General features: G+C 36.8%; 1 protein-coding gene across 4 annotated transcripts in view; it reads right to left on the bottom strand.

Moving 5' to 3' along the window:
• Window positions 1-16233, bottom strand: part of TNNI3K (TNNI3 interacting kinase) — a 293732-nt gene that overhangs the window by 183595 nt on the left and 93904 nt on the right. For all 4 annotated transcript variants that reach the window (XM_025912718.2, XM_086717284.1, XM_086717283.1 and 1 more), the window contains exons 7-11: window positions 12573-12711; window positions 5520-5664; window positions 5329-5433; window positions 1907-2001; window positions 1161-1310 (exon numbers count right to left, since the gene is read on the bottom strand). In XM_025912718.2, the coding sequence (XP_025768503.1) occupies window positions 1161-1310; window positions 1907-2001; window positions 5329-5433; window positions 5520-5664; window positions 12573-12711 (634 nt within the window). The remainder of the gene's footprint in view (window positions 1-1160; window positions 1311-1906; window positions 2002-5328; window positions 5434-5519; window positions 5665-12572; window positions 12712-16233) is intronic.

The raw sequence follows: 16233 nt of genomic DNA, 5'->3' as shown, positions 1-16233 counted from the left end.
CAAATTGGTAGCCTGAGAAATCTTCAAGTTTAGCAATTTCTCATTTTTAGTATGGACTTCTACTAGCATTTAAAAAGATAAGAACACTTCTTTATGTGCTTTAAACATCCTAATAAGACAGCAAAGGTGGGCACCAAAGTTTGATATATTTTAGGTATTTAGTTGTAACCCTCTGAGTTCAATGATGATGTATATCATTCCATTTCACCTGAATATTTATTTATTTATTCATTCATTCATTCATTCACCTGGAAATTTAAACTCCATAGGAGAGTATGTATATAAGCAAACCTTGCTTATGAGGTACATATACATCATTAAGCAATGACAAAGAGGTTGCTCCATTGTTGATTATTTCTAGTTTCCTCTCCCTTTAAATGAAGAATTAATTTTTGTCATCTTTATTTATGAACTACTGCTATTACTACTGTTACAATTACTGAAATACCAATTCTTAGTACTTACTATGTGCTAGCCAGTGTTGTAATCAATTTGCCTACATCCTCTCATTTAATCTGTACAGTCTTGTGAAGGAGAAGTTGTGATAATTCCCCTTTTTGTTTCAGATGAAGAAAGTGAATGTCAGCAAGAATAGGTGACTTGTCCAAGATCAAAGAACATGGTTTGATGTAAACCCAGGTGTTCTCACATCAGAGCCCAAAGTTTCATCATTTTGAGCTGAAGTAAGTTTATATGTATTCACTAATCGTTGGCTCCCTTACTTTTTCTAGATCAGTCATTGTCAGCAAGGTTAGATGTAATAAATATTCCTTTCCTTTGTATTTATTTCATCAAAAGAAATTTGAATTCACATAAAAATTCCCATATATAAAAGATACAGTGTAGTTCTAGGTCTACTCTAAGAAAGTAACTATTGTTACATATCACAATTTTATTTCTACAATACCTAAGAATTTTATAGCTCATTCTCTTTTTAAAGTGCCAGTACCAAGAGTCCCTTCAGCTCACCTGCAGCCCAGGAGTTGGCTGCCTTACTGATGGTCTATTGGACTCTTTGATCAAGTTCCCAAAGTCAAATATAATCTACAGAGGAAATCAGAGTGCACAAGTCATACAAGCAAAAGACTTGTTGATATTGACATAATCTATGCACACAGTTCAATGTATCACTACAGAGATGCAATGATGAAAAAATATACCTTTTTCATAAGCCCACATCAAACAGGTCTGCTCATCTTTTTCACCACTAGACCTGCTGGGATCACAAGCTACCAGATTCATATCAGCTCCATTATCCAGTAAGAACTGAACCAGGCGAATGTGACCATGGTAGCAAGCAGAGTGCAATCCTATAATAGAATGAAAGTATGAAAGGAGAAAAGAGGCAAACCGAACCCCAATTTTCAAAAGATAGTTATTACCACATCATAGCATTTTTGCCAGAGATATAAATCAAAGATAGATTTCTTTGATGAAAAATTAATTCTACTTATTGAACAAACATGACATACTTCAAGCAAAAGAAGTATCCTATTCTAGTTGATCTTCTGGACAGATTTCCTTATGTTTAGCACAATTTCTAGTATTTCTACATCCACTGAAATTACCAAGAACAAGTGTTAGAATCCTTTTACAAGAACAAAGACCCCAAACAAGTGTTTTTCTTGAGCAGCAAGCCAGGCTAAGGCAGTGGGGTCAGTCTCTCCTGGTACAGATCATAATAGATACATCAACTGTAGATAATTTAGCACAATAATGAAACTGACCAAAAGTCAGTCTGCTTTTTATTATCACCATGCACCATCAATTCCAAATGATGTCATTGATAAAATATCCCTCCTCATTAGGGTTGACCACTCCCTCTTTTCCCTTCCCTCTTGAGCATCCCACTATTCTTAAGTATTGATATACATCAAAAACTGGTTATGTTTCACTAATGCCTTACCTGTGTGCCCATCTCTTCCTTGGTGGTTGATGCTTATAACATTCTGGTCAAGAAGAAATTTAACCAGGTCAATGCTCTTACCATAGGTACAAGCACTGCAAAAATACAACATAAAGAAAACAAAAGACTTCTGTTATGGGTTGAATTGTGTGCCCCACAAATTAGTATGTTATAACTTACAACCATTATATCTTCACAGTGTAACTGTATTTAAAGGGGTACAATTTAAAGAGGTATTTAAGTTAAAATGGAATCATTAGGGTGGGCCCTAATCCAATATTACTGCTGTTCTGATAAGAAAGGAAGAATAGGACACAGATGACACAGACCGAGGGACAATCATGAAAAGGCATAAGAAGAATATGACCATCTACAAGCCAAGGAGAGGTGTCTGAGAAGAAACCAAATCCACTGACATCTTGATCTTGTACCTCCAACCTCAAGAATTGTGAGAAAATAAATTTCTGGTGTTCAAGCCACCCAGTGTGTTGTATTTTATTATGGCAACCCTAGAACATGAATACAGTCCTGATTCACCAGGCTATTCCAGATGCTAGTGTGTATACAAGAGTGTTAAAGAGACAAAGAAGGGAGAACAAGGAAAGGAGAGAGAAGGAAGTGATAAAAAACAAGCACATATGGCAATAAAATCCTGAGATTCCCAAATCTGGGCCTTCGAGATAAGAAGTTGAATAAAACTTCTAGTGTACTATTATTAAATATTTCCTATGATACTCTTTTTCATAAAAGGAGGAAAAATATTGCAAGTTTCTTTCAGTTTTACCTATAGGTCCTAGGCATTCTGCAGGACAACTGAATGGGGGCACTTAGAAGGGTCCAGAGAGATTTAGGTGACAACTTGGACTTGTGATTGGCATCTGAAGTGGGGGGTGGGCAGTTTTGTGGGCCTGAGCCCTTAACCTGTGGGATCTGACACTAATTCCAGGTAGATAGTATCAGAATTAAATTGAATTATAGGACGCACACTTGGTGTTGGCAGAAGATTTGGAGAACTGCTTGGTGTGGGAACAACTCACACATGGCTAGGATCCTGTATTTTGAAGTGAAGTATTGAGTGTTTTTTCCTTCCAGACTCAGTTCTAGAAGAGGTAGTTCTCTGGATCTTACTATTTCCTCTTTCTGAGATGACCTTGCCCAAATCCCTATTCTTTAATTAAATATCATTATTTTCTTCAAAGAAATACATTATTCATCTAGCCGAACTGTTAGTCCATCTATGAAGACTTCTTATGAACCAAAGGCCAAGTTCATTGCTATCTCCACTGTGTCCTTGTCATTTCAGTCTTATGGCACTTATCACATTGCATTATGGTAATGGACACACCTCTGATTACCTTGATATCTTACAAAAGAGTTCCTTTAAGGAGGGAAGGGTCGGTGTCATCTTTAAGTTTTTACCAGTGCCAATACAAGGCAGGTCCTTAATAAGTCTTTCTCGAATAATTGAATGGATAAAAAGCTGCCACTCAGTGCAAAAGATCTAAGCACCATTAATTATTCACATTATAAGTAGGATCCATAACACTACACTTTTAATGTTCCATTGTCTGAACTGTCTCATTGTTTCTTTTCAAAGCGACCATTTACAGGAATTGATGAGTTCCGAATATATACATACATGTGTATACATATGTATTACATGTGTATGTGTGTGTGTGTATATATATATATATATATATATATACACACACACATATGAAAACAATAACAAAATGTATTGAATGCTTTCTACTGAGTGCAAAGCACTGTGATTTTTACATAGAAAAACTTCAGAACCAGAGTGAACTCCTCATGTAAAGGGAAAGTTTCTTTTATAAATATGTGCTTAAAGTGAATAGAATAAAAATATTAATATGTTATTCGTAGTAGCCACAGGGTTATACAAAATAAAACGATTCGATACATACTTTTAACTCACTTCACTGAACTTGTCATAGAGACTCTAGAGGTGGCAATCATCCTTTGATTATAGTCGGTTCCAATTTATGTGCACAGAGTAGCAAAATGATTTGAAAACTAGCCTAAGGTGTCAGCCTTAACAAGCATGACCTAATGGGGAAAGAGGACACCAGTAACTGTACATATCAGTTCTGCCAATTATCCCTTTGACCAATTTTGACTGAAAGCATGGTCCAAAGAGTTCTTGCATCTGTTCTGTTACAGAACATGCAGAACACAGACATAATATTTTGGTATTAGAACATGAAGACATATAAAAAGCACAGAATTTGGAATCGGGTAGGTATTTAATACATGATTTTCTAGTCATAATATTCTCTGGCAGATACTTACCCTCTCTGAGCCTCAACTTTCTTGTCTGTCAAAAAGGGATAATAAAACCTACTTCATAAAAGGTTATGAGGATTAAATGAGAATAATGGGTGCAAATCATCTGACATATACTCAGCACTCCATAAATAGTTTTTCTCACCTCCCTTTTGGCTGGACTTTTTGTATGATAAGATAAATCTGAATATCCAAGCAATATTGGATAGGGTGATGCCTTATCAGGAAGCACAAGCTTAATATTAATTCCATATGAAAAAAAAGTCTCCTCATTTCTATTAGTCACCAGTGCAATACAAACACTATGTAAATAACATAGTAGTCTTAAATATATTTTTTAGAGGTTGCAAACTAGCCAAGAAATCTGTAATGTGTATGTAAATGATTTTATATTCAAGGTGTATTAAATTCAAAGTATTGTGTTATTTTTATAACAAAAGTAGCGCATTGTTAAAAACGAGCATATCAATTTTTATAAAACATCTGCCTCACTTTTGGATATTTTAGGGAGCTATGGATCTTATTTTTAGCAATCTTTTCCCTCCTTTTCTAGAGCACATTGTAGAGGACTCTCATGCATTCCTAGAAAGGAGTTAATGCCTTCTTAGGTATCTCAGTGGCCACCGCGACTAGGCTTTTACAGGCTGACAGATGGATGTCTTAGATAGGTAGATACATTTGCACATAAGGTTTAAGTGGTAAGGAAAAAAGTGTCACATTTGATGCTGATGAATTCTGGTAATGAGATTCTTGTCGGAGGAGGATTATGGGCATTGCCCCTTTTGGCAGCTTTCCGCTGAGTGAAGTGGAATAGAAGCAATATGCTTACAGATGTTGATATGCCTGTTGCCTTGGCAACATCAGTCCCTGTCTTTGTGGCTGCTGCCAGGAATGCAGCATCTGGCTCTGGCCCCATCTGTTGTACTGACTGCAGCATCTGCCTCTACCTTTTCTTCTGTGCATCTAGCTTGGGCTCCTTGTCCTCTGCCCACCCTCTGCTCTTGCTCTCTGATTGCAACATCTGCCACTCTCCATTCTTGCTTTATGTGCACAACTTCAGGTGCCAAAGTGTATCAGCCACCCTTAGTGGCTATTGCACTTAAACATTATTTTACCTGTGAAAAGGTGTTTCACTGAAGATGTTTTCTTTAGTCAGACTTTCTATCCCCGATATTTGGATGATTTCCTTGGCGACTTCAAATTTGCCATTGTAGCATGCCCTAAAATTAAAGAAAATGTTTTTATAGTAGTAAGAAAGTACAGGTAGTAGAGCTGGAGGGTGTATGGAACTATACATATTACTCACAGGTGCAAAGGGGTATCGCCATAGATATTAACAACGTGCGGCTGAACCTCGATATCGCTCTGGAGCAGGTACTTCACTATGTCATGGTGTCCAAAACGAGAACAGAAGTGCAGTGGGACATGGTCTTCATTGTCCTGAGCATTCACTGTCATCAACAAGAAAGGAAAAGTATGTTATCTGGAATCCTCTGTTTCTCAGCCTTCTTAGGTGTAGTGTCAGGGACTTTTCTAAGTGCCCGAGAGACTCCTGGAAATTACCAATTAATGATAATAATAAAGGAAATTAAGTGCAGCCAATTTAAAAAGTTATAATTCTATTCCATTGCCCACTGCCACATTAAACAGGCTTTCTTCTAGCTTCCATAAATTCTATGGAATGCATCTAATCAAATCTACCTTGCACAAATGGAATAGTTCAGGAAACTAATAAGTATCCAAAAGATCTTTGTGGTCTTATTTCCACAAGTATCTCCTTCCAAAGTGATTTTTTTCTCCTCTGTAAGATGTTAAAACTTACAGGTCCTGGCTAAAGCACCATTCCCAGAGATTTTGGGTCAGTAGGTTAGGTTGGGGTCTAGCACTGTGTATGTTTACAACGCTGTTTAGGAAATGCTGTTGTGCCAGTAACTGAGAATTATCATATGACAGAATACAAAGCCTGGCATAAAGAAAAGACAATAAGCTTTAGAGTGAGGCAGCCCGTGTTAATTATATTACCACAGTTTTTTGATATTTAGGTGTTCACTCAGTAATGGGCATCTGTCCTTCTCTTTGGCCCAGCCAGCCTCATAACCACTTTGGATATTTAGGGAATTTTCTACACTGAGAGAACTGACTAGAAGCCAAGCCCATGTTCTAGCATATGCTTTCCAAGCCTCCTTTGCAGCTAGGGCACAGGATCAGCAGATAGTGACCGTATGTCCTGGATTAGACTTCTTATCCTGGCATTATTTTTAATGGTGATCCTTTACTTTCAACAGTGTCCTGCTTTCGACACTTTCCATAGGCTCCTCCAGTTGACACATTATATAAGACTGACATCACAGCTGACCACACAGAAAAGCAGACCTAACCTATCTTGGCAATGTAGTAATGGTAGAGTAGCTCCATCCGATTTCCAGAGGCAATGATTCCAGTCACAGATTCGGTGCCTTGCAAGGTTGGTGCCAGGAGCACAGAGTGTTGGCATGTGTGCCTAGCAGGGGTGGCAATGTGTCTTTAAATGACTACTTTTGGGGTGTGATTTTGGATATTGTTCCTCACTGTAAGAATTCCAAACCTGGGTTTCCATCCTGTGCAGGGGAGACACTTTGCACTAATTTGTATCCTTTAATATATTCATTTTACGCCTAAATTAGCAAGAGTTAGTTTCCAATGCTTGCAAATAAGAACACCTGATTGATACATACTCATTCCTCAACAAGTATAAAATGATCACTGTGTGCCAAGCAGGGTGCTAAGTGTTGAAGACACTGATTTTTTATTATCAAAAACAATGGATATGATAACACTATTGTTGCAGGGATGCGAAAAAGATTAAAAGAGATCATGATGAGAAAATGTCTAACATGATTCCTGTAACATATTAGTCACTTAATAAAAATGTGTATTCTTATTTTTCACTAATTTGCCTCCTAGATGTTTGCTAAGTGTTAAGGTCAATATGCTATAAATGTATAGCATCTATACCCTCAAATAACCTGCAATCTAGTTGAACATTCAATAATTACAGGCCTGAAGTAATAACAACTGACCCAAGCTGCTAAATTCTGGATCTGCTGTAGCACAATTTTTAAAACTAAAATAACTGAATCATCTGCTTTATAGCCATTTATTGAATTTGATTACTTTGTTCATCTGTAGAAGGTATTTTATTCAAAATACAAAATAACAATCCTTAAAAAACCCATATGTTATCATTCTTATGTATCTATAATAAAAAGTATCCGTAGAATCAAAAGAATTAAAGAAAAAAATGAAAGGATAGGAAAGAAAAGAAAGGGAAGGTAATGGTTAATTTAAAAAATGTGCAAATAGTTTATTACTACTTGTTGTTATAACTAACATTTAACATTTAATGAACACAGTCCTTGTAGCTGCTTTATTTGTAAACAATGATTCTTATTTTATTGTCCTGCAGGATCTTAAGCCAAAGGGAAATCTTTAACAAAGTCGCTGAACTTCTCCTCCCATGGCCGTTATTGAAAAATAAATCTTTGAATCTTTTTTATTAATGAGTGGCTCAGAAGGACACCCTTGCTTCAGAAGAATGTTCCCGGTTATTTTGATTATCTTTCTTTTTATGCTACTTCTCCTTTGTTCACATTCTGTTGGAAGCCAGGAAAAGTCAATACCATGAGTCAATGCTTTACAACAGTAGGGAGTCCAGGGCAAGTGGAGGTCACATAAGAGTTCCTGAGGTCCAGAGGGGACATTGTAAAGCAGAGTGCAGCACAATTTTCCATTAATTCATAGTTTGCCTGTGGCCATCCCTAGCCCCACCCAACATTATTCTTCTCTAGTTGAATCAATAAACTTCAAAGTAGATTATCTACTTGGTGAATTACCAGCAGTGGCCTAGATGGTCTTCTCATCAAAGAAGAGATAAATACCAACCAAAGGAAGGAACAAGTCAGGAGATATCCAGATCAGACACAGAGTTTATATATACACATCTATATTTCTGTGTCAGTCATTGTGATCTACTTAGTTTTGTCTTGAGCCAATTTTCAGTGACCAAAAAAACCCTATATATCATTATATCTTGTCCAAGGGTAAGTGAATGTATGAATGATATTCTATTTGCTCTAATTTAGCATTTTATTGGGAGATTTAAATAAAGAAGAATTTCAACCAAAGAAGTAGATGTAAATAATTATTAGGAAAATATTTATCGCCTAGTGCTCTACTTCTGAAGAGAGCATGTGTTCAGTAAAGTCTTTTGAAAGAAAGATTAGGTAAATGGGTGGGTGGATGGGTGCTACTTCTTGCTTCTCTCTCCTTATTGATCTTAAAGATAAAATAAAAATTTCCATAGTAACCCAGCAATGTAAGTACTTCCCATTAGCTCTGTAAAACAACTCCCTAATGTATCTTAAACACATTTTAAATAACAAATCTGTGTAATAGCTCTGACAAGATATACTTTTAGAAATAAAATACTTCCTCTTACCGGCCATGCCCTAGAAATTTTTGTGATTTTATATAATATCCAGTTCCATGTGAAAGGAACTGTAGCATTTAATAGTCAGATGACAAAAAATTAATAAACTGAATTTAAAATTTTCATTAAATTAAAAAAAAATTTTTAATGTTTTATTTATTGTTGAGACAGAAAGTGACAGAGCATGACCAGGGGAGGGGCAGAGAGAGAGGGAGACACAGAATCCGAAGCAGGCTCCAGGCTCTGAGCTGTCAGCACAGAGCCCGAAGCGGGGCTTGAACTCACAAACCGGGAGATCATGACCTGAGCCGAAGTTGGAGGCTAAACTGACTGAGCCACCCAGGCGCCCATCATTAAAATTTTTTTTAATGTTTATTTATTTTTGAGAGAGAGAGAGAGAGAGAGAGAGAGCAAGCAGGGGATGGGCAGAGAGAGAGGGAGACACAGAATCTGCAGCAGGCTCCAGGCTCTGAGCTGTCAGCACATAGCCTGACACGGGGCTCTAACTCACGAACAGCGAGCTCATGACCTGAGCAGAAGTCAGAGGCTTAACTGACTGAGCCACCCAGGCACCCCCCATATTTAACTTTATTCAAATGATAAGTTGTGAGGACTCGATCACTACTTTCTTCTTATGGAGTCCAGAAACATTTTGACCTTTTCAATCTCATTCAATAAGCATTACATTTCTCCTTTTTATTTTTCATTTTCCTAAGGGGTACAAAGAAAACTAGAGACTTGAAACATATATATGACTGAATAGGTCAGCCTCCAAACATGCTAAACTGAAGAGGTTGCTTTCAGAATTACATGTTGGCTAATTTTGTAATCTGAATTTATTTTCATTTGTGACATTCTGTTACCATGGAAACATACTGTACATACCAGATTTCAAATTGTGCCCCTACTGGGGTCATTAATTTACTCTTCCTCTTATGTCCATTTACCACAGGCAAGGGCCAGATTTAAAATAAATCATCTGGAGGCTTAGCTACACTTTGGAATAAATGAACTAGCTGATAATAAATCCTGTGCAGTGTGCAGTAGCACAACAGATCTTCCGGCTTATTCTTTGCAATTGGTTGAAGTACAAAAGGGACTTAAATATCAAGTGTGTATTAGAAGGAAATAAAAATACATAAAAATCTGAGTCATGCTGTCTCTTGATATTTTAAATGATTGAGTAGAAAGCATGTAGTGCTTGTGTGAATCAGAAAGAAAGTGTTGAAAATTCTATCATATGATGCTGGTATGTAGGGGGAATACGGGTGCAATATTCATTTCAATGTCTTTTGTAAGAAAGGAACTTTGATCCTGGAGACATGCTGATCAATGATACTCATTTTGACACCACCGAGCTTTGGAGTTGCACAGAGGAATAAAAAGCTGAGGTTGGCATTGATAATAAAAGGAAAAAAGTGAGCTGTTCCTGACCCTTTGGAAGAGCGAGGCAGTTTCAAAAACACAATTATGTGTTCAGTGGTTCATACAGGTGTACCTCTGCCTATTCTAAACCAACAGAATCAAAGAGACTGCTTAAACAAGGTCTAAGGAATGGCATTCCTTGTATCCTGACAACACAGGTTATTTATGATAATGCTATAGAAGAAATACCTCCGTTATTACATACGGGCTCATAGAAAATGACACCAACTATGTTTCTCAAACTTTATAAAATAAAATAGCCCTCTTTCCAACATGGAAACTGGAAACTACCCTTGCCTCTTGCTACACTTGTCTCTGGAAGCCTTTGTGTTTTCCTTACATGTAGGTGAAAACATTGATTAGCTTTATGAACTGAATATTGATCTCAATTTTGGACCAAGGAACTGGCAGTTCTAGAGCTCTGACAACCTCGTCCTTTTGTAAATGTGCATCGTTTCTGCTGCAAAGGCCAGCAGCTCTTACAGCTGGGCTTTTAATTAGGTCTCTTGGGGGTCAATGGAAGAATGTTGGATGTGCCTGAGAGAATTTAATGACAAGATGTAACTCTAAGTGAATTTGTGTCAAAAAATAAAGTTTGTAAGGAAGAGAAAAAGTAAGAGAAAGGGATAACTTTCTTTAACACTCTACTTTTAATCAATTTTCTAAAATTCATTTTATTATTAAGAAAATTAAAAGTTGTGGGAAATTCTATTCTGTTAACCACATCCTAAAATCTTTCTGTGTATGCTAAAGCTTTTTTTCCTCCCATCCTGATCATGCTGTAATGTTGTTTCCACCATAAATAATAGTAATATCAAATATTGGGGATAAATGGGGAGCAACTGGAACTCTCATATATTGCTGTAGGAGTAAAAAATAGTACCAACACTTTGGAAAACTCTTTGAAATTTCCTAAAAAGTTAAACATGTGCATACAGAAATGCTACATACCTGCACACACACTCCCATATACATACCCAAAAGACATAAATATATATATTCACACACATACACACAAAATTGAATGAGAATGTTTCTGGCATCTACATTCATAAAAGCCAAACACTAGAAACATTCAAACATCCATTAGAAGGATGATGGATAAACAAATTGTAGAATATTCATATAATCTTTAGCAATAGAAAAGAACAAACTATGATTCATGCAACAACATGGATAAAAATTAAAATCATGTTGTCAGTCAAAAGAAGGCAGTCCATGGGGTGCCTGGGTGGCGCAGTCGGTTAAGCGTCCGACTTCAGCCAGGTCACGATCTCGCGGTCCGTGAGTTCGAGCCCCGCGTCGGGCTCTGGGCTGATGGCTCAGAGCCTGGAGCCTGTTTCCGATTCTGTGTCTCCCTCTCTCTCTGCCCCTCCCCCGTTCATGCTCTGTCTCTCTCTGTCCCAAAAAATAAATAAACGTTGAAAAAAAAAATTTAAAAAAAAAAGAAGGCAGTCCCAAATCATATGAACTTCAAGAACAGAAAAAACTAACCTATGGCAATAGAAGCCACAATATTGATTACCTTTTGTTGTTAAAGCTATTTACTAAGAAGAGAGCACAAGGGAACTTTCCAGAGTTCAATTGTCTTTTCTTTTCTTTTCTTTTTTTTTTAATCTTTATTTATTTTTGAGAGAGAGAGAGAGACAGTGTGAGTTGGGGAGGGAGGGGCCAGAGGGAGAGGGAGACACAGAATCTGATGCACGCTGACAGCACAGAGCCTAATGCAGGGCTCAAGCTCATGGACAGTAAAATCATGACCTGAGCCGAAGTTGGAGGCTTAACTGACTGAGCCACCCAGGCATGCCCCCCCCCCCCGAGTTTAATTTTCTATATTAAAATGTTCTATATCTCGATCTGGGCGGTTTTGCATGAATTTATCGATGACAAATATTCCCTTAAGTCAATATTCACTTAATTGCTATATGCAAGTTTTACCTCAATTAAGAAACATATTAGTGAAAAATAACAAAATAAGAATGATATGTCTAGAAAAAAACCTGAGTTTTCTTGAAGTATCTAATATATTAAGAATTGAACTAAAATGTATAAAAAGGATTAACATATAGATTCATTATTATATTAAAATAATAAATTATGGGGGCGCCTGGGTGGCGCAGTCGGTTAAGCGTCCGACTTCAGCCAGGTCACGATCTCGCGGTCCGTGAGTTCCAGCCCCGCGTCAGGCTCTGGGCTGATGACTCAGAGCCTGGAGCCTGTTTCCGATTCTGTGTCTCCCTCTCTCTCTGCCCCTCCCCCGTTCATGCTCTGTTTCTCTCTGTCCCAAAAATAAATAAACGTTGAAAAAAAAAATTAAAAAAAAAATAATAAATTATGATTTGTGAAACAAATTAGCATATGCAATTAATCAGCTTCAGGGTTATTCACTACTAAATAAGGAAAATGCAAGTAAAAACTATACATAAAGTAGAAGATAGCAAAAGTGTTCTAAACATATAATCTTACCATCTGCTTTGCTGCCTTCTTCCATCAAGAGTTTTGCAATATTAAAGAATCCTTTTGCAGATGCAAGGTGGAGGGGCCTATCTCCAACTTCACCACTTACATTTACATCAGCACCAAATTTCAAAAGAAGGCGGGTTACCTAAAGGATCCATTCATTTGAAATTAGTATCAAAAGTCAAACAATAAAGCAAAGCTTTCAAAAATATGGAAGAAGACATATCATTAAATACTTCTCTTAGATTATTTTTACCTGAAAATAGCAGCAAATCTTAACTAAACTGGCCTAGACAATAAGGAATTTATTATTGTATCACCTCACAAGAAGTCAAAAATTGGAGCAATTTCAAGGTTGGATCTTCAGTGTACATAAATAATCCTCTCTAAAGTCACTCATAATCTGCCCCGAACCACCTTTTCCAAAGCTGTCTTCTGGCTAAAGCCAGCAGTATTTACTTGATTCTTCATTTTCACAGCAACTCCATGCATAGGTCACTGATGGCCATCTTATTACCAGAGTTCTGGGTTCTTTTCTGAATTTATGAATAAATGGGACATAGCTGAACTATCAGCATCTTCCTCAATTAGCTGAGATCCACACCCAAAGGAAGAGAGAGAGATGGAATGTTATTCAACTTAGGAGTCTTCCAGGCATTGTTACAGGTAATTCATAGGACTTCTTTTTTTTTTTTTTTAGCATTTTATTTATTTTTGAGACAGGGAGAGACAGAGCATGAACAGGGGAGGGTCAGAGAGAGGGAAACACAGAATCTGAAACAGGCTCCAGGCTCTGAGCTGTCAGCACAGAACCCGACGCGGGGCTCGAACTCATGGACGGTGAGATCATGACCAGAGCCGAAGTCGGCCGCTTAACCGACTGAGCCACCCAGGCGCCCCTCATAGGATTTCTTTAAATTATTTATAATATCTACTTATTACTTATTATTAGTCTTAATTAATTATTATACTACTTATTATACTACTTATTTATAATAAGTAATAAGTAATATATTAAATAATAATATTACTTATTACTTATATATCTTCTTACTACTTATTATTTCCAAATAATTTCTCCAAATCTGACATTGTCTCTTCTGGGAATTGCAGAAGTCATTATAATGATCTGAAGAGGTAAATTAGAGGTAAGTTTGTGCCATCAAAATAACAGTTATGGGAGAAGCCCTCAACTGACCTGACAACTTAAGTGTTACCATAAAAGTGAATTCAAACTCCAAAACTATTTTGACTTTCTATGTGGCAGCAAACAGACATGTCTTGAACAGAAAACTGTCAAGAATATGGTACATATTTGATAGAAATTCTAGGCAAAAAAAAAAAAAAATTAGCAGTATGGGATGTAGAAAAACATCCTATTGAGTGTAGTAGGTAAAGAACAAGGGTTCTGAAGTCAGGCTTCTTTTTATTAGCTATGTCACTTTTAATAAATTATATGACCTTTCAAAACTTCAGTTTATTCATTGCTGAAATGGGAATCACAATAGTCCTACTTCATAGAGTTGTTATGAGGATTAAATAAGTTATTACATGTAAAGCACTTACAAAAGTGTCTGGTACTCATTAAATATTAGCAGAAGTGGTAGCACAAATGTGTAACATGTGTATTTTATCCATTTGTTGGCTAATGGGCAGACCAATACTTAATTCAGGAGAAATTGGAGCAGTAAAAGTTAGTCTCAAGAACTGTGCATTCCTAAGCAGATACTTCCATTTACAAAGACTCCATAAATTCTGATTATGTGACTTTATAATGGACAGCTTTAAACTATCTTTGGAATCGATTGCCTATTAAGCACTATTATTATATACCTAGGAAATATTGCTCTTGGTCCAAAACATCTACTCTTCCACTTAAAAATAAGTAAATAAACAAATGGCAAGGAACATGGAACATTAGGCACATTTATATATCGAAAGTACCATTCTCCTGTCAGCATATTTTAGCAAATGACAATAGCATCCATAAATTACTTATGTGCTGTCTTTGCACACAGAAAGTGAGTCCCTTATCATAAAAAGGCCATCCACATTTTAGCATAATTTTATAAGACTGTGACTATATATTCAGGGAAAGTAAACAAATTTAGCTTTCCATCCAACATGCATAGAAGCTCTTTATATTTCTGTGGGTGAGGAGGTTAATCACCAAAGAGGATGACTCTACAAATAATATGCATTGTGTATATCCTGTTTCTGCCTAAAGTCAGAAAAGTACGGATTTTTTTCACCATCTGGGCTTTTAGACCCTGTACTTTCAAAAGCATTTTCAGTGCCCATCTCTCCAGTACACTCCAGTGCACTTTGAGCAGCACATCAAATGAAATGAGAAATCTTTCCTAGCTATAGGTCACGCTTCACAGGTCTGAGAGTGTCCAAGCATATGCCAGCTAGCAAAGAAATAAAGGCACAATGACTAGAAGAGCACAGAGACACAAGTAAGTTTGATTTTTAACTTGGGATCCTGAGGCAGTGCAATGGCATGACCTCTACAGAGGTAAAAAGGTATAATTTTACTCCATAATTGAGTAAGACTAGAGATGTAGAGATATAAAGTGAGGAAGAGTGAAAATGGGATGTGAAAAGAAGAGTTAAGTTTTGGTTATCCAATTACATTTGTTATTTCTGTTTTATTTGGGTCAGTTTAGTTTCCTAAGGATAGCTAATTGGCGATGTTTGAAAGTAGCACATACAAATTTTGTCTTTCAATATGTTAAGGTTAAAATCAATGGGCTTATTTTGTCCTGGGAGGTATGTCACATAGGCTTTCTTTTCTGGAGACAATTTGATTTTTAACTCATTAGGCATTAACCTCTTTAGAAAACAGTTTGACCATTCCATAAGATGTTAAACATAGTGTTAACACATGAGCCATCAACTCCACTCTTAGATGTACCCAAGAGAAATGCAAACAGATGTCCATATCAAAACTTGTACATGATGTGGCTATGGGCCAGGGGAGGGGGGAAATGGGTGAAATAGATAAAGGAGATTAAGAACATGCTTATCTTGTTGAGAACTCAGAAATGTATAGAATTGTTGAATCATCGTATCATACACCCAAAACTAACATAACACTGTATGTTAATAATATGTGAATAAAAAAAATTTGAATGTTCAAAGCACCATATTCAAAATAGCCAAAAAATGGGAAAAATACAAATATCCATCAACTGATGAATGGATAAATAAAACCTGGCATATCCATACAACAAAATAGTATGCCACACTAAAAAGCAAGGAGGTACTGGTATAACGCTATAAAGTTGATGAATCTTTTTTTTTTTTTTTTTATGTTTATCCATTTTCTGAGAGACATAGCGTGAGTGGGGGAAGTGCAGAGAGGGAAACACAGAATCAGAAGCAGGCTCCAGGCTCCAAGCCGTCAGCACAGAGCCCAACACCAGGCTCAAACTCAAAAACCGTGATATCATGACCTGAGCTGAAGTGGGCTGCTTAACTGACTGAGCAACACAGGTGCCCCTAAAGTTGATGAATCTTAAAAACGTTGTGCTAAGTGAAAGAAGTCAGTCACAAAAGACCATGTATTGTATGACTGCATTTATAGGGAGTCTCCAGAAGGTAAATCTATAGAAACAGAAAGAATATTAGTATTTTCCTCAGGCTGGAAGAAAGAGGTTGGGAA

This window comes from Puma concolor, chromosome C1 (assembly GCF_028749965.1).
Source record: "Puma concolor isolate L17-30 chromosome C1, mPumCon1.1.hap2, whole genome shotgun sequence".
NCBI lineage: Eukaryota > Metazoa > Chordata > Mammalia > Carnivora > Felidae > Puma > Puma concolor.
This window is presented reverse-complemented; position numbering and strand designations above follow the sequence as displayed.